Source organism: Calypte anna, chromosome 1 (assembly GCF_003957555.1).
Source record: "Calypte anna isolate BGI_N300 chromosome 1, bCalAnn1_v1.p, whole genome shotgun sequence".
Lineage (NCBI taxonomy): Eukaryota > Metazoa > Chordata > Aves > Apodiformes > Trochilidae > Calypte > Calypte anna.
In genome coordinates this window covers 196,478,162-196,496,682 of record NC_044244.1, presented here as the reverse complement: position 1 = coordinate 196,496,682, position 18,521 = coordinate 196,478,162, and the positions used below count along the sequence as shown (strand labels likewise).

General features: G+C 49.3%; 1 protein-coding gene and 3 non-coding genes across 4 annotated transcripts; all 4 read left to right on the top strand.

Moving 5' to 3' along the window:
- The first annotated feature begins 7,914 nt into the window (after positions 1-7,914).
- Positions 7,915-14,702, top strand: RPS3 (ribosomal protein S3). Its single transcript, XM_008496964.2, has 7 exons — positions 7,915-8,005; positions 8,655-8,785; positions 9,029-9,122; positions 10,227-10,321; positions 11,156-11,343; positions 13,720-13,916; positions 14,631-14,702. Exons 1-6 carry the CDS (start codon positions 7,976-7,978, stop codon positions 13,911-13,913), a joined length of 732 nt encoding a protein of 243 aa, XP_008495186.1. The 5' UTR covers positions 7,915-7,975; the 3' UTR covers positions 13,914-13,916; positions 14,631-14,702.
- Positions 10,648-10,794, top strand: LOC115600483. The gene has a single exon (XR_003989008.1). It is a non-coding gene; the product is annotated as a small nucleolar RNA SNORD15 (small nucleolar RNA).
- On the top strand, positions 13,204-13,351 carry LOC115600481. The gene has a single exon (XR_003989007.1). It is a non-coding gene; the product is annotated as a small nucleolar RNA SNORD15 (small nucleolar RNA).
- On the top strand, positions 14,032-14,170 carry LOC115600484. Its single transcript, XR_003989009.1, has one exon. It is a non-coding gene; the product is annotated as a small nucleolar RNA SNORD15 (small nucleolar RNA).
- Positions 14,703-18,521: the final 3,819 nt, after the last annotated feature.

The window sequence follows — 18,521 nt, the reverse complement described above, 5'->3', positions numbered from 1 at the left end:
CACAGGTGGATGAGGCCAGGTTGGGCTTCAGCTGATGTTGTGCTTTTCCCTGTTTTTAGATGATCCAGAAATACATCAGCTGAGCCCTGTGTCTGGGGAACAGGGTGCAAAGGGAAGGTGCAGCTCCTCTGCTCCTGCCTGGACCAATGCATCCAGGAGCCCCTGAGGCTTTTCCCTGATGTTTTTTGTCTTCCTTTGCAGAGGGAGCATGGTCCTTGGGTGCCTGCAAGGTGTCCCTGCAACTCCAGCCTCATTTTGCAGCAGGAGTGGCAGTTGGGGACCTTCCCAAGCAGGACATTTGCTCCCAGTGCCTCCTTCCACCATTGCCTGGATGGGAAGCAGGGGGTATCCCAAAATCCAGAGTGCCTGTGAGCTGGGAAAGCTGCTGGCTGTCCTGGCTGTTTTACTGCAAAGGGCTGCCAGCCCCTCCTGGATGCTCTGAACAGGAGCCAGGCTCCTGGGGAGAAAAAACCTGGGGATGTTGGCTCAGTTGAGGCTCTTCAATGGCTTTGGGCTGCCATAAACCATTGTAGCTGTCTGGGCAATGAAACGAGCTGTGGGGGAGGCAGGGAAGCTCCTGATACCCCAACCTGCTCCAAGCTGACTTCCACTGTAGTGAGAAAACCTTCTGCTAATCCCCAGAACCTGCAAGGGACAATGAGTAGGGGGACAAAGGGGTCCCTGGTGTCACCAAATGCCACAAACCCCTTCTGGGCCATGAAAGGAGCTGGGGGGGGAGGCAGGGCAGCTCCTGATTCCCCAACCTGCTCCAAGCTGACTTCCACTATAGTGAGAAAACCTTCTGCTAACCCCCAGGACCTGCATGGGGCAACAAGTAGGGGGACAAAGGGGTCCCTGGTGTCACCAAATGCCACATCCCCTTCTTTGGCATCCCTTGCTTATGCTGTTGTGAAAAGGAACCTGTCCTGCAAATGCAAGAGGAGAACCAAGTGTTGTGTGCAGGGCTTGCAGTGGGGTTTTAGTGGCATAGGAAGGCAGGGAGGGTGTCCAAGGTCCTCATCCTGTGCTTGGGAATCCAGCAGGGGTCATGCCTGGAGCCAGAGCTGGTGGCTGCATCTTTGTGGCAGCCAGAGAGGACTCATCCCAGGTTTTCCAGCAGTGGAGCAAGGCCAGGGCTCTGCCCCAGGACTGGGATCACTGCTGCCTTCTGACCACCCCCACTGCCCCCAGTCCTGGGGGATGGGGGAGCCCCAAGGCTGGCCAAGGACATTGCCCTGGGGCTGAAGCTGAGGACCTTTTTCTGCTGAAACCCCAAATGTTTTGTCCATCAACCCCCACCACAGGGTTCACAGACAGCCCTGGCACTGATGCAGATCAAAGCCACCAACTGGGAAGCTGGACCAGATTTGAGCTCTCTGGGGTGGAAGGTGTGGGCATTTCCCAGCTTTTTCAGGATGCTGTCAGGCTCCATTTTGGCAAAGAGGAAATGGAGATGAATTCATCCCCATTGGGCTTCAAACAGCATCTTGGGACATCACTGCTCACCTCTGAGAGCTGCACTGCCTGCTTTGGGCTGCAGACAGGGATGGTGGGAGCTGAGGGAGGAGAATCCCACGTTGCTATTTGTGGAGAGGGGTGAAATGTTCCTGGCTGTGAAGGCCACAGCTTGGAGCCCTCTGGCTCCCATCTGGGGGGAGAGGGGACATTCCCTCACTGCCTAATGCCACCAAGGTCCCTGATTTGTACCAGGGTGTAGCTTGACCCTGGCTCTGCTTGTCATTGCTGACCCTGAAATGCTGACACAACACATAGTTTGTCCTTAATAGGGCATGGAAAAGGCAACCCACGTCAGGGCCAGGCTTTTTGCTCATGTTGTGCCTTTCCCTGTCTTTATATGATCCAGAAATACATCAGCTGAGCCCTAAAGTCAGCCTTAAAAAAATAAAAAAAGATGATCCCAGGCAGACACTTCCTGCTCTGGAAATAGTGTGGTCCCAAACTGGGAACCAGCAAGCAGAGTGGGGTTTGTGCAGGTTGGAGGGGAGTTGTTTCCTTTAAAATTATTTGAGACTCTGGCATCCTAGGCTTGGAGCCCTGCACAGATCCATCCTCAGCTCCTCATCACTTCTCCAAAGCCAGTGCCTGGTGGCCTGGTGTCACCTTGGGGTGAGGACCTCAAATGCAGATGTTCCCTCAACTTGACAAAGTGCTGGGACCACGGGTTGCCCAAATGCCACCAAAAACCTGAGCACCTTTGAGGTCTTTTGAACAAGTTGTTGCTGCCTGGTCCCATCCCCCCTGCTGCAATTTGCTGCCTCTCTCCTTGGTGCTCCCAGGCTGCTGTGGAGCTGGGCTGGAGCAGGGAAAGGAGCAGGGCTTTAAATAACCTCCCCCAAAATATATCTGTGTTTGTGTTGGATCGTTCCTGGGAGCTGGTTCACAGCAGGGCTCCAGAAAAAAGGGGGATGGGCCAGGGAAGGGAGGGAGGAAGGGGCAGGGGTGAGGGAGGAGAAAGGGAGGGCTCCTCGAAGCCTCTTTGCTGCCAGGAAAAGTGTGATGCTGCACCACACTGAAAGGAAAAACAGGGAAAGCTTTCCCTGGAGATGGAATTTCTCCTGCTCACCTCGTGTCTCAAGGATGGCAAAAGTCACACATACACTCACTTTTCTCTCTTCCTGGGGTGGAAATGCCATGCTGGCCATTCCTATGGTCCATCTGGATGGACTAGGGATGTAAGAGGTGCATCCCTGGCCTGTTCCATTTAATATCTCCTCATAAAGTGCCTTCCCCATCCCCTGTTTCTCCCTACTTTAAATCCTGGGTGTCCTCCTGCAGCTCTGCCATGGCTCCATGGAGCTCAGCTCCTCTGGAGGATGATGCTCAGAGGTCCTTCTGAGGGCTCAGTTAAGGAAATGTGGTGAGGAGCAACCTGCAGGCTTAGATGGGCAGACAGAAATCAGGGTTGCTCAGACAGAGGGCAATTTGTGCTTGGATGAAGTTTCAGTGGGGATTTATCCTGTGCCAGGCAGGGATCAGCACCTCTCCCTTTGTCTTTGGCCAGGGATGCAGATGGAGAAGAGCACCAGAAGCCCACAGAGCACCCAAGCAGGAGGTGTTTCTGTCCCCACTCCATGAGAACAGTCTGAGTGAGCTCTGGATCCCCCTCCCCAAATCCATTCATGATCAACTTAGCTCCAGCCTGGCCAGAGTTGCAGTCCCTGGGGGAGAGATTGGGAAGAGACTGATGGAGTTGTGGCTCCTAATTTTAGCCAAGAAGTCCTGGGCACTTGAGAAGCATGGAGATGAGGAGGATAAAGCTGCTGGAGAAACCAATGAGGTCAGTGTGTCTTAGCAGGGAAGAGAGTGGGAGCAGAGGAGAATGGGCACAAGTGGAGCAGGAAAAGGGAACAGGAGTAAGGAACAGTATCTCCTCCTGTCAGCCTCCCAGAACATACATCTGGGCCCCTCAGTTTAGGAAGGATATCGAGGTCCTGGAGCAGGTCCAAAGGAGGGGAACTAAGCTGGTGAAGGGACTTAAGCACATATCCTATGAAGAGAGGCTGAGGGAGCTGGGGGTGTTGAGGCTGGAGAAGAGGAGGCTCAGGGGAGAGCTCATCACTCTCTGCAACTCCCTGAAAGGAGGTTGGAGCCAGGGGGGGGTTGGTCTCTTTTCCCAGGCAACTCTCAGCAAGACAAGAGGCCATGGTCTCAAGTTGTGCCAGGGGAGGTTTAGGTTGGAGATTGGAAAGAATTTCTTTCTGGAGAGGGTGATCAGGCATTGGAATGGGCTGCCCAGGGAAGGGGTGGATTCTCCGTGTCTGGAGCTATTTCCAAAGAGCCTGGATGTGGCACTGAGTGCCATGGGCTGGGAACCACGGGGGGAGTGGATCAAGGGTTGGACTTGATGATCTCTGAGGTCCCTTCCAACCCAGTCGATTCTATGACTCTATGATTCTATGAACTTTTACAGAAGATATCATAGAGGGTGTGGAGAGATCAAAACGGAGAGAGTGAGGGACAGCCAAGCCTGGACTGGCCCAGAGAGAGGGGATGGAGCTGGCTGAGGGCAGGGTGTGATGGTTGAACCCAACAGGAAAGCTGTTTGGTGACAAGGAACACAAGTCCCTCACTGGCAGCTGTCCTTGCAAGGTGGACCCTGGGCTGCTCCAGACAGGCTCTGTCTTGCCAATGTCTCCACCATCCCTCAAATCCTGGACAAATGATTCCCTAGGGAAGAAGGAGAGGAGAGATATGAAGCTTTCCCCCCCCTTGAATGCATCTCCACTGACATCTTGTGGTGAAAATGTCTTTTTCTGGGTGGAGAGGAGAATGGGCTCCTTCAGGCACTGCTGTCTCCAGGCTGCTCCCCACAGGAGATGCTGGGGTGGGTGTTTGAAGGAGAGGTGTTTTACCAGTGCTGTACTGGTCATACTGGTATTCCTTGCATGGTTTGTTTGACAGCAAAACCATGGGCCCCATAATATCATTGTTGATGCAGTAGCACTCTTAATGGGGGTTTTGGTGAGGTTTGACCCAGGAGTTACCATGGACCAAACCTCAGCAGGGGTCTGGATGCAGCCAAACTGTTTGGGAGAGATCTTAAAGAGCTGGGTGAGGGCTGGGCTGTGTCAGACACCCTCACCCACACTCCCAGGCGGGTTCAGAGTGGGTGGTGGAGCCCTCACTCTGCTTCCCATCCTCCCTTCAAGGGTTGGAAGCAGCTCCAAAGCTGAGGTGGCTTCTCCACCTCGTTCCCAGAGGGATGCTGATTGTCACCTGGAATGTTCATGGGGCTCATCAGCTTTGCATGACCTCTATCACAGAATCCCAGAATGTTTTAGGCTGGAAGAGATCTCCAAGCTCATCCAGTCCAACCCTTCACCAACACCATCATCTAATTACTAAACCATGTCCCTAAGGACCAGGTCCACATGACTTCTAAAGACCTCCAGGGATGGTCCTGGGCCATTCCAGTGTGGGGCACAGCCTGAAAAAAGAGGCAGTGTGGGAGGTGGCTGCCATCAAACATCTAATTTTGAATTGCCACTGGTCCTAACTTGCAATCTGTTACTATCAGCTACCTGCAAACAAGAGAGCAGCCATGCTGGCTCAGTAGAAAACTGGTCCAGAGTCTCTTTCTGTAGCCAAAAGCCCAAAGAAAATTGAAAATTTGTCAAACCTGTCTGCAGCCAACACCCAGCTCCCACTGCCTTTGTCTGCTCTTTGTGGGAGGACAAAGTGAGATCTTCCCTGTCCTCTTACAGCTTGTGTGGGTTGGCAGATCTCAACCACATTTTATCTTTCCTAGGAATAGCTCATTTAAATTTTATTTTTTGCCCTACTTCCCTTTTCTTTTGACTGTCCTTTGGGTTGTTGCAAGGCAGGACTTCCCTTTGCTGACCCTTCCCAAAGAGACCATATTCAGGTATTTTGGATCATAGAACCATCGAGTTATTTGGGTTGGAAAAGACCTTTAAAAGCTCATCAAGTCCAGTTATTAGAGCACTAGGAATCATATCTCCATGGGAGTGAATGGCATGGGTGGCATGTCCAAATCTTTTGGTCAAATCTTTTCTAAAAACCAAAACAAGCCCGCCCCCCCCCAAAAAAACCCCCTAAGTTTAACACTTTTGCAATACAAGCTTGTGATTTATGCCTTATTGTAAGTGAATTCAGGCTTTGTTATTATAAAACCTTTCAGGCTCAGTATTTTGGAGCATGCAGAAATGAACCTTCATCTAGAATTTAATAGCCAAGTTGAGTAAAGACTAAAATCATGAAACAATTCTGTGTGTTTCTCAAGCTTCATTGTAGGAAGTATTTAGGTTAAAACTGTTTGAATTACCTGTTCCATCCAACACTGGTTTGAATACATGTTGAAAGGGACATTCTTTTGGGGAAAAAACTACAGTTTCTTTAAATTCTAAGAGATTTTTTTTTTTTTTTTTTTTTTTTTAATGAAAGGATGACTTACAAGGAGAAGCTGAGGTCATTTGTTCAGTTTGGAGCAAAGGAGGCTGAGAGGTGACCTAATTGTGAGTGGTTTCCTCCTGAGGGGAAAAGATGGGACTGGGACTGATTTCTTCACTCCTATGACCAAAGACAGGACCTGGGGAAACTGCAGGAAGCTGAATGAGGAAAGGTTTTGGTTTGATACAAGGAAAAAGTTTTTCACCCAGAGGGTGGATGAGCAGTGGAACGAGTTCACCAGGGTCACAGCACCAAACTTGCCCGAATTCAAGAAGCGGTTTTTTTAGGTATAGAATCATAGAGTTGGCTGGGTTGGAAGGGACCTCAGAGATCATCAAGTCCAACCCTTGATCCACTCCCCCCGTGGTTCCCAGCCCATGGCACTCAGTGCCACATCCAGGCTCTTTGGAAATAGCTCCAGACACGGAGAATCCACCCCTTCCCTGGGCAGCCCATTCCAATGCCTGATCACCCTCTCCAGAAAGAAATTCTTTCCAATCTCCAACCTAAACCTCCCCTGGCACAACTGCAGACCATGGCCTCTTGTCTTGCTGAGAGTTGCCTGGGAAAAGAGACCAACCCCCCCCTGGCTCCAACCTCCTTTCAGGGAGTTGCAGAGAGTGATGAGCTCTCCCCTGAGCCTCCTCTTCTTTAGGCTGAACATCCCCAGCTCTCTCAGCCTCTCCTCATAGGGTCTGTGCTCGAGTCCCTTCCCCAGCCCACTTGCCTCCTTTGGACCTACCTGCTCCAGCACCTCAAGCTCCTTCCTGAGGGGCTGAGGGGCCCAGAACTGGACACAGGACTCAAGCTGTGGCCTCCCCAGAGCTGAGCACAGGGGCAGAATCCCTTCCCTGGACCTGCTGGCCACGCTGTTCCTGAGCCAGCCCAGGATGCCATTGGCCTTCTTGGCCACCTGGGCACACTGCTGGCTCATGTTCAGCTTCCTGGCAATCCAGACTCCCAGGTCCCTTTCTGCCTGGCTGCTCTCCAGCCACTCTGTCCCCAGCCTGTAGAACTGCATGGGGTTGTTGTGGCCAAAGTGCAGGACCCGGCCCTTGGCCGTGTTGAACCTCATCCCATTGGGATCAGCCCAACTCTCCAGTCTGTCCAGGTCCCTCTGCAGAGCCCTCCTGCCTTCCAGCTGATCCACACTCCCCCCAGCTTGGGGTCATCTGTGAATTTGCTGATGATGGACTCAATCCCCTCATCTAAATCCTCACTCAAGATATTAAACAGCACTGGGCCCAACACTGATCCCTGGGGGACACCACTAGTGACCGGCCGCCATTTGGATGCAGCCCCGTTCAGCACCACTCTCTGGGCCCGGCCCTCCAGCCAGTTCCTAACCCAGCACAGAGTGCTCCTGGCTGATCCATGGGCTGACAGCTTTTTCATAAACAGGTATAAACAAGTAAGAGAGATTTATTAAAATTTTACATCTAGCAGCAAAAAAATTCAGCAGTGGGGAACATTATAGAGCATCCTCTAGCAGCAAAGACTCCTGATGGTTCCCTGGATGTAACCAAATAGCCTGACCGTGATTTACACTATTTCCTTGACGGGTGTTTCCTTCATCTGTAATCGCCCACCTCAGAAAAAGTTAAAACTACCTAAAAAAAAAATGTTTAAAACTACAGAAGCAGCTTGTGTGGAGACCCTTGAGCTGTGCCCCCCCCCCCTCATGCCTAGGATGCTAAGATGGGAAGGCGTCTTCACCACCAGGACAAGAAAACCGGGTAGATAATCGAGGTGATATATATTCTTTTAATATCATTCTTATCATTTCCTGTGCCCTCTTACACCGCTTTTATAACCCTTTGAATGCCGACTGTGCAGGGAGGATGAAAACCCACACCGACACCGCTGGGGTTAACTCACCCCAAGATGGCGGCGGCGCCACAGGGCAAGGGGAAGACTCCATCACCCATCGGCCCCCATCTTCCCGCCCAGATGATCCCGCCGGCCCAATGGGACGAGGCGGAAGGCAGATATAGCCCTTCCTGCTAGCTTGTTCCTTCCTTTCCGCCGGGCGGCACGGCTCAAGATGGCGGTGCAGATCTCCAAGAAGCGCAAGGTAAAAGCAGCGGCCCGGCTGGCTGCGGGCGCAGGGAGGTTCCATATCGGCGGGGTCACGACCGGGGAACCCATGGGCTCCACCGAGATGGGGTGGCGGGGAGGGGATGGCGGCGGATGAGGGAGGATGGAGGCGGATGCTTCTCGGAGGCCCGGCGGGGAACATGGCGGCGGGAGTGGAGCTGTGAATCCCCCTCACAGCCCTGCGTGGGGCTGGCAAAGGGCTCCGGGGTTGTGTGTACAGAGGAGGCAGGATGGGGTTGTGCTGAGGGCCGCGGAACTTGATAAACTCATATAGTTTTTTTCTTAATTTTTATTTTTTAAGTGGGAAGAGTTTGGGTTCAGTGCCTCTCATCCACTGCGGGTCTGAGGGGCTGAGAGGGTTCCGGTCTCTTTTATTGAGATTTTAGGAGCATGGATGTAGCGAGGTGTGGGTCAGGCTGTGTCTGGAAGTGATTTGTCTCTGGGAACTTAAAGGGTGTTGTCTCTATTTATTTTTTCCCCCTCTTTTTTCCTTTCTGGGGAGGGAGAGGTTGCTCAGGTTGCAGGAGGGTCCCAGGGATGAGCTGCTCCTAAAACTCCCTTCATGAAAACTTCGTGTTCAGCCTGAGCACTTGGGCACTTCGTGATTTTATTATTTGGTTTCCTAGTTTGTCGCTGACGGTATCTTCAAAGCCGAGCTGAATGAGTTTCTGACTCGGGAACTGGCTGAAGATGGATACTCCGGAGTAGAAGTTCGGGTCACTCCAACCAGGACTGAGATTATCATCCTTGCCACCAGGTAACTGCGAGGCTGCTGTGTACAAATCAAATCCTTCAAGGGATGCTGCTGTGTATAATCTTAAAGTGATAAATACAAGCAGAAAGAACTTCAGAAAGAAATCCTGGAGTGTTCTGCAGCCGTGTTACAACCCCTGAACTTGGAGGCTCAGCCTGGAAGCTCCTCACGGTGGTTACAGGCTCAGATTTGGAGACACTTTCCTCATTTCTGCTGTCATATTATATTTTTTTTTTTTTCCCCCAGAACTCAAAATGTCCTGGGTGAGAAGGGACGCCGTATCCGGGAGCTGACAGCTGTTGTGCAGAAGAGGTTTGGCTTCCCTGAGGGAAGTGTTGAGGTAAGATTTATCCTGGTTAAAAGAGGAGTGAGCAGGTTGTGCTTGGTGTGGTGTCTGGATGGTGTCAGCTAAAAGGTGGTGTAACTTAAAGATAACTTGGGGGACTTTTTGCCTGTTTTCCCAAAACAGTCTTTCACTGGGAAACAGAATGCTTTGCTTGTGGTATTTTGAGTGCTGTCACTTGGCCTGTTTTTCTTTAGTGTCCCAACAAGGAGTATGCAGACAGAAGCTTTTAAACTTATCTGTATATATTTTATAGGGAAATTTGCTGTCCCTAAAGGTGAGAAGCAGTCTTAACACAATGATGTGTGGTATTTTTATGTTACTGTTACTTTTATGGAATTCATAATGTCTTACACAGAAACTGTGTGAGTGCAGAAGGATCTTTTGAGCTTTTTGAGTATGATACTATAATGAAATAGCCAGTGAAATGACACACCAATAATTTCTGGTCTTTGTATGCTAGAAATCTGGTTCCCTGGCTGTTACTTCCCTCTAAAACAAATTAGGGGAGGGGGGAAAATGCATGGTCTGGGGTGGTGCTTACATTTCTTCCTGCTCAGCCAGTGTTGCTGGATAACATTATACATTGAAGGTTGCTGATTATCTCCAGAAAATGCCTAAGCATAAACACAAGCCATCCAAATTGTCAGCTCTAGGAAGATGAAGTGTGTGTCTTCTGAAGTGTCAGACTTTGCCCTCTGGAAGGTGCTGGGGTAAAAACACCTCAGCTCTCCTGGCTTGCAAAAACCAAACCTTTTCTTAGGTTTGGATTTTTAAGACCGAAGCAGATTTATGGAACTTGTAGAAAGTTGAGCAAAGTTTTCGAGGCTGGCTGGAGACCTCTCTCCAGTCTTACCTGCTGTTTTTAAAGCAGCAGCTCTTGGAGACTTGTCACTGGTGTGTCCCAGCTCTCCCAGGAGCAGCAGACAGGTACCAGAGAGGTCACAGCAGTGTCTGAGGATAAAACTTTGTGTGTGGGAGGAGGAACAGAGCTGAGTGCTGTGGATGGGGTGCAGAGAATGAAGCTTCTGTGTTCTGTTAAATGAAAAGTTGTTTTGAAATGCAGCCTTTTTTTTTACTTTACCTTTTTTTCCTTTGTAGCTCTATGCTGAGAAGGTGGCCACAAGAGGTTTGTGTGCCATTGCTCAGGCAGAATCCCTTCGGTACAAGCTTCTGGGAGGTTTAGCAGTGCGGAGGTGAGTGGAGCAAGGGGAAGGTGATGGCAGGGTGAGGAGGTGTGGGATTCAAACACCATTGCAATAAAAAAAACCCAAAACCCACCTTGCCAGCTTGCCTTCAAAATATAACCTGGTCATGCTGCACTTGGAGAGTTCCTAGTTTGGGGAGTCCTATTTGAGGACTAAAAGTTGAAGTTTGAAGAGTAGGTCGGGTTACAATGCATCTGGTTTGTATAAAGTTGCACTTATTTCTGTATAGATAAATAGGTGGAGGTGTGGAACACAGTTTCAAGCCTTCTGGCTGAGTTGTAATGCGGGTGACAGTGGCCTTGCTTCTCAGATCCCTTCAGTGATGATAAGATGACGAGTCAGAAGCAGGTGGCACTTGTTGTGGTACCTCTGCAGCATCATGTTCTGTGATGCTGCCTCTGGTTCTTCAGCAGGAGCATCCTGTCATCTTTGGATGATTTAGAGGCATTTGTCTGAGGAGGGACAAAGAGCTGCACTCTTGACATGGGTGTGTTGGCCAACATCAGCTTTCAAGCTGTTTTTTTGTCACAATGTGTGCTCACTGCTGTTCCCACAAACCTTGCCAGGACCATCCTAAGTCACAGGAGTTTTTTTAGGCTGGGTGTGGCAGCCCTTAAACAATGTGAAGATTTTTGCTGCTGTGTGTAGCATTGGCAGCTTTGCATGGGTTGTGACATTGACAGGTTGCACGGGTGTGTGTTTAGAAAGCATTTTCCAAACAAAAGTTGAAGTGTGATGGAAATTGGGGTGAAATTCCTCTGTAGCCATGTGGATTTGGCAGAGGGGGAGTCACCCAGGGCTGCTCCTCCTCTCTCCTTGCAGAGCCTGCTATGGTGTCCTCCGTTTCATCATGGAGAGTGGTGCCAAGGGCTGTGAAGTGGTTGTGTCTGGCAAACTCAGAGGGCAACGTGCCAAATCCATGAAATTTGTGGATGGTTTGATGATCCACAGTGGAGACCCAGTCAACTACTACGTCGACACAGCCGTGCGTCACGTCCTCCTCAGGCAGGGTGAGTGAGAGCCCTTGGCAGCTCTCTTGGTTTCTTGCTTCCATCAGAGCCAGAAGATCTCAACTCCTGGTTTTCCTTTGCCTGCAGGGAGGTTTCTTCTGGGCTGGTAGCTCTGCATGCTTTGGCTGGACTACTTATCTTGCAGAGTGTTTCAGTTGTGCTGCCATTTAGTTCCAAGTCTGAAAATCTGTGGGTTTTTTGCAACTGAGGAGTGTGCACGTTACACCTGGAGCTGAATTTTTCTTTTGCTTTCATGTTGTGTGAATGGGAAATGGAGCAGAGAGCAGAATTAGGAGGAGTCATCCCAGGTCATCCACTTTTTAAGTGGTGAGGATTGAATGTATCCAGGTGGGAATGTGGCTTTAGATTTTCCAGATGCTCTTGCTTGTGTCCTGTAGCATCCGTCTCCCACAGCATCCTCCTGAAAAAACTGTCAGCCCGCAGCTTGGACAGGAGCACTCTGTGCTGGGTTAGGAACTGGCTGGAGGGCCGGGCCCAGAGAGTGGTGCTGAACGGGGCTGCATCCAAATGGCGGCCGGTCACTAGTGGTGTCCCCCAGGGATCAGTGTTGGGCCCAGTGCTGTTTAATATCTTGAGTGAGGATTTAGATGAGGGGATTGAGTCCATCATCAGCAAATTCGCAGACGACACTAAGCTGGGGGGGAGTGTTGATCAACTAGAAGGCAGGAGGGCTCTGCAGAGGGACCTGGACAGACTGGAGAGTTGGGCTGATTCCAATGGGATGAGGTTTAACACGGCCAAGTGCCGGGTCCTGCACTTTGGCCACAACAACCCCATGCAGCGCTACAGGCTGGGGACAGAGTGGCTGGAGAGCAGCCAGGCAGAAAAGGACCTGGGAGTCTGGATCGACAAGAAGCTGAACATGAGCCAGCAGTGTGCCCAGGTGGCCAAGAAAGCCAATGGCATCCTGGCCTGTATCCGGAACAGCATTGCCAGCAGGTCCAAGGAAGTGATTCTGCCCCTGTACTCAGCCCTCGTGAGGCCACACCTGGAGTCCTGTGTCCAGTTCTGGGCCCCCCAGTTCAGGAAGGATATCGAGGTCCTGGAGCAGGTCCAAAGGAGGGCAACCAGGCTGGTGAAGGGACTCGAGCACAGATCCTATGAGGAGAGGCTGAGAGAGCTGGGGCTGTTCAGCCTAAAGAAGAGGCGGCTCAGGGGAGACCTCATCGCTGTCTACAACTACCTGAAAGGAGGGTGTAGCCAGGTGGGGGTTGGGCTCTTTTACCAAACGACTTTCAACAAGACAAGAGGGCATGGACTTAAGTTGTGCCAGGGGAAGTTTAGGTTAGATATTAGAAAGAATTTCTTTACGGAAAGAGTGATCCGTCATTGGAATGGGCTGCCCAGGGAAGTGGTGGATTCTCCGTCCCTGGAGATATTTAAAAAAAGACTGGATGTGGCACTCAGTGCCATGGTCTAGCAACCGCAACGGTGGTTCAAGGGTTGGACTAGATGATCTCTGAGGTCCCTTCCAACCCAGCCGATTCTATGATTCTATGATTCTATGATCTGAGGTTGATAGCAAACCAACCTACAAACTAAACACACTTGAGTTTAGGAGCTGTTGGCTGTTTGATTTCTCACTTTTGTGGCTCCTAGGGGTAAGCAGACAGAACATGGGTGGTAAAAGACCCACAAAAAAGCAAGTGGCAGGCACTTTTCCTCCACTCTTGTCCCCTGGTAAATCTGCCCAGCTAAACCAGCCAAGCCTGCTTACACTTGTCCTTCCCCTTATTAAAACACAAATGACTTCTTACCTCTTAATTAGCTTTGGGTTATTTAATTGCAGAAAACTTGATGCAGGGCCACCAGCCCAGACAAAACTCTTCTCCCCCTTCCCTTCAGTGATGATCTGATGACGAGTCAGAAGGGATGTCCTTGTGTCATTGCAGCCTGGTCAGTGCCACGTTCTGTGGGGCTGTGCTGAGGCTGCCTTGGGCAGGATGTCCTCCTCATTGGATGATTTAGAGGCATTTGTCTGAGAAGGGATGCAAAAAAACCCCACAAAATACCCAGTGAATTTCCTAGGAAAATGAGCTGAGTTTTCCCAGGAAGAACAAGGTTTAAAAACCATGCCATGATTTCAGGATATAACAAATTTTCAACATGGTCCCAGGCTGCAGTTAAGCAAAAGAAGTGACTTGAATAAAACACACTGCTGTAAATGGAAAATAATTAAGATTTTTTTAAGCTGCAGCATGTTTATGTTAATGAGCTGGCATCTTCAGTGCTGTGAGGAGATGTTTTGGCTGCAGATAAAGTGTCCTTTAACCATGGGGCTTGTCCCCACTGCATTTGTGCTTGATTTGTTGTGTCAAATGAGCTTGTTTTGTGTTATCCTGTCACTCTCTGCAGGAGTATTGGGAATCAAAGTAAAGATTATGTTGCCTTGGGACCCAAGTGGAAAGATTGGCCCCAAAAAGCCTCTGCCAGACCATGTCAGCATTGTGGAACCCAAAGAAGAGATCTTGCCCACCACCCCCATTTCAGAGCAGAAAGGTGGCAAGCCAGAACAGCCAGCCATGCCTCAGCCTGTTCCCACTGCCTGAGGGGTAAGTGCCCAGGGATCTGCAGGGAAAAATTGTCACCAAAAGTTGCTGAGATCCTTGGGAAGAGAAACTGCTGCACTGTAGGAGGTAGAGTGGGTTGGGTTTAAGCACACACACCCTTCAGTGATGAGGAGATGATGAGTCTGAAAGGGAATATCCTGCTCCAAGTGCCCTGTTTCATCTTGTGTTCTGCAACATGGGTTTTAGGTGACCTGGGGTCACAGTTTGAGTGACTTTGAGGCATTTGTCTGAGAAGGGCTCAGTGCCTTGGGTGTTATCACCTGCTACCAGTGTGCAGTTGGCAGCACTGGGTATATATTCCTCCCTAACTATCCCTCTGGGCTCCAGTTTGGGATAATAGACACAGAAACCAGTAACAGTGAGCACAACACATAGGCTGGTTTTGGAAATTAAATCATTAGTGTTTAAAATCCTCAATGTCTCCCTCAATGAGGAGCTTCCAAGACAGAAATTGATTGCTTGAGATATTCTTAGACCTACTCCAGGTTGGTCCCAGGGAGAGTGTGAACTTGCTTTTAAAAGTTTAAAATCTTAACTAGCAAGGAAAAGGGGATTACTGGCTAAAATACAAGATGTGGGAGATGGCACTTGATTTGGAGACTTGAGAGCTTGTTTGTTTAGTGTTTTGGGTAGAAGAATGGTTATGGGAAATGATTTGCCACCATCTCACTCAATATTTTTTTGTTTTTCTTGTAGGGTTTGTAACATCTGCAACCAGAAGCTTGACTGTCCTGAAAACATCTCTTAATAAAATCAAAAAAGACAATGTGGAGGTGTTTGGGGTTTTTTTTGCAGGATGTATTCCAGGAAAGCCTTGCATCCCACCTTTGGTATGGAAGATTTTCTCTTGGGTTTCTTCTAAGCTTCTGTTACCCTTTTGGAGTCAGCTTGTCAGATCCTGATCTGAACAAAGTGGGGACAAAATGCTGATTTCTGGGTAGAGCTGGAGCAGCAAATCAGGTGTTAATGGTGTCATGAATGATACTCTCATACTGGAATAGTACTGGTAACTCCTCAGTTACCTACCAGTTCCTTTTTTTGAGGTTTCCAGAAGAGGGAGCTTTGTTAGCAATGTCCAGAGCAGTTGTAGTAGTTTTTACCTTTCTGGCTTCAGCTGAAGAATTAACTATATTTGACTAAATGTTTTTTTGCACTTCTGTGCATCCATTTTCTTTGACACTTCAGAACATTCACTGTGTGACTTTAAGGACTGTAGGAACATCAGAGCTTCTCTTAGGGTCAGGTAACCTTAGTTGGTGTGGAGACATGAGGTGAGAGAAACTTCTGAGTAGGTAATTCCACACTTGAGGCTGGAAGAAAACACTGGGTTTCAAACCTTCTGTCCAAAGCCTTGAGATAGAAATAGATTTAAGTGATTGGGAGGAAAAAAAAGAAGTCTGATGCTTGAGTAAACACTCCATTAATTTGTTGGTGTATTAATAAATAGCTTTAATGAGCTGTAGTGTGATGTAGGGGGATCCTGAAGGTTACAAAGGTTATTTAAGCTGTTGGATAATCTGTAGGCAGGGAGGTGTTTTCATTTCTGTTCTCTGCTCTATAAGTGATTTTTTGAAGCTTTTCTTTGCTGTGGCCAAGGTAGAGCCCTGTAGCTGAAGCAGCAGGACTGAACATTTTAAGTTCCAAGCAAAGATTTCAGTGGCATCAGCTCCTTCCCCAGTCTGTAGTTTCAAAGTCTTCCCAGAAATGGGAAGAAAGTTGTTAGAATCATAGAATCATAGAATTGGCTGGGTTGGAAGGGACCTCAGAGATCATCGAGTCCAACCCTTTTACCACGGTTGTGGTTGCTAGACCATGGCACTGAGTGCCACATCCAGTCTCTTTTGAAATATCTCCAGACACGGAGAATCCACCCCTTCCCTGGGCAGCCCATTCCAATGCTTGATCACTCTCTCTGTAAAGAAATTCTTTCTAATATCTAACCTAAATTTCCCCTGGCACAACTTAAGACCATGACCTCTTGTCTTCTTGAAGGTCGTCTGGCAAAAGAGACCAACGTCCACCCGGTTACACCCTCCTTTCAGGTAGTTGTAGACAGCGATGAGGTCTCCCCTGAGCCGCCTCTTCTCCAGGCTGAACAGCCCCAGCTCTCTCAGCCTCTCCTCATAGGGTCTGTGCTCGAGTCCCTTCACCAGCCTGGTTGCCCTCCTTTGGACCTGCTCCAGGACCGCGATATCCTTCCTGAACTGAGGGGATGTTAGGTACATCCTAAGAGATCATGATGAATTTCAGAACCTCTTGAATAAACAAAAATAGTTCAAAGGTGCAAAATTTTGTTGCTTAGGAAGAGCTTTCACATCCAGCTCTCCATTTGCAGGAGTCCTCTCTGTAGGAGCCAGGCTGGCAACTCAGGAACTGGAATTTCAAACTGGTGGTGTCAGGGACAGCTTTGTCTGCCAGGATGTGTGAGCCTCAGCCTTACTGTTCCCAGCTTCTCTGGCAGGCATCCTGGAAACCCAGCCTGGCTGGGAAGCTGGTGAAGTGTCAGAAAAGGAGGTTTTAAGTTCAGATTTCTGTGTACATCTTTCAATAGGAGTCCTAGAGCATCTTCCAGTTCCTGAAGGGGCTCCAGGAAAGCCGGTGAGGGATTTTTGGCAAGGGCATGGGGTGATAGCATGAGGGGGAATGGTTTCAAACTAAAGGGAGATTTAGAGTAGATTTTAGGAAGAAATTCTTCACTGTGAGGGTGGTGAGACAGTGGCCAAGGTGGCCCAGAGGAGCTGTGGCTGCCCCATCCCTGGCAATGTCTCAGCCCAGGTTGGATGGGGCTTGGAGCAACCTGGGCTGGTGAGAGGTCAGAGGAGGTGGAAGTAGATGATAATTCAAGTACCTTCCAACCCAAACCAGTCTGGAATTCTTGCAAAGCTTTAAAAAGAAATTATAGATAACATTTTGAAGTATCATCAACATTTTAATTTAAAATCAGATTAATAAAAAAATTATTAAAAAAGGAGACAGACCAGCTCTGTCACTTTATAGGAACAGGAAATCTGTGAAAGCTGAAGCAATAGAAGGGTGATGACCAACAGTACAAGGCAAGTCAAGTTCTTAATTGTCCTAATAAGCTACATGATGGCAGGTCAGAAATTCCTTCTGCTGTCCTCCAGTGAGGGCTGGCTCTGATGGAAAGGAAAATGCAGTTTCTTTCTGGTTTAAAAGCCTTCTAAGACACTGTCCCTCAGCCTGATAATCTCATGGTGCTGATCAAGGGATCAGTGCCATGGTCTAGTAACCTAGTGGATCAAGGGTTGGATTTGATGGTCTCAGAGGTCCTTTCCAACCCAAATGATTCTGGGATTCTGGGATTCTATGATCACGGGGGCTGAGGTTTTCATAGAATCATAGAAGCCTAGAATTGGCTGGGTTGGAAGGGACCTCAGAGATCCTCAAGTCCAACCCTTGATCCACTCCCCCCGTGGTTCCCAGCCCATGGCACTCAGTGCCACATCCAGGCTCTTTGGAAATAGCTCCAGACACGGAGAATCCACCCCTTCCCTGGGCAGCCCATTCCAATGCCTGATCACCCTCTCCAGAAAGAAAGTCTTTTTAATGTCCAACCTAAACCTCCCCTGGCACAACTTGAGACCATGGCCTCTTGTCTTGCTGAGAGTTGCCTGGGAAAAGAGACCAACCCCCCCCTGGCTCCAACCTCCTTTCAGGGAGTTGCAGAGAGTGATGAGCTCTCCCCTGAGCCTCCTCTTCTCCAGGCTGAAATTTCTGGTGGAACTCCCCCTTCAGTGGTGCATCAAACTCTGGGGTCCTCAGCATGGGAAAGATGTGGATGTGTGGAGTGGGTCCAGAGGAGACCACAAATGATGAGGGAGGTGGAACAGCTCTGCTGTGAGGACAGGCTGAGAGAGTTGGGGTGTTTCAGCCTGGAGAAGGCTTCAGAGAGAGCTTATTGCAGCCTTTCAATATGTGAAGAGGGATGATAAGAAAAACAGAGACCTTTTAGTAGGACTTGTAGTGGTGGGACAAGAGGTGATGGTTTTTAAACTGAAAGAGTGGAGATTTAGCTTAGATACAGTGACATTTTTTATGGTGAGTGTGTTGAGACACTGGTAAAGGTTGCCCAGAAAGGTCCCTATCCCTGGAAACATTCAAGGTTAGGGTTCTGAACAACCCCATCTAGCTGAAGATGTCTGAGGTCACTCAATGACCTTTAAAGGTCTCTTCCAACCCCAAACCCTCAGTGATTACCCCTTAATAGTCAAGGTTTGCACGTGTGAAGGGAATTCTAGCTTGGAGTATACCCCCCCAGGAGCTGTCAGAAGTTGCTCAAGTGGAGGTGGGGTCAGACTCAGTCCCTGTGTCCTGAGGGTGCTCTTTTCCCTAGGATGAAAAATGTGATTTTTTTTTTTTCAACCTACTTCCAAGGTGAGTCAGGGGTAGGATGAGCTTTGGAAAGCTTGGAACTTGCTTTTCCAGGTGTTGCTGGGCTGCTGTGGTTAGTGCTGAAGGGGACTTCTGTCATTTTGTGGAATATCCAGGCTGTGAGGAGCTCCACGTGGATGTGTGTGCCTGCCCATCCCAGACACTTTAGCACAGGGGACATGTCTGTGGTTTTGG

Coding starts and splice junctions, on each gene's coding strand:
- RPS3 (XM_008496964.2), top strand. CDS start 7,976: ATGGCGGTGCAGATCTCCAAGAAGCGCAAG. Junction 8,006..8,654: donor AGATCTCCAAGAAGCGCAAG/GTAAAAGCAGCG, acceptor TTGGTTTCCTAG/TTTGTCGCTGACGGTATCTT. Junction 11,344..13,719: donor TCACGTCCTCCTCAGGCAGG/GTGAGTGAGAGC, acceptor CACTCTCTGCAG/GAGTATTGGGAATCAAAGTA.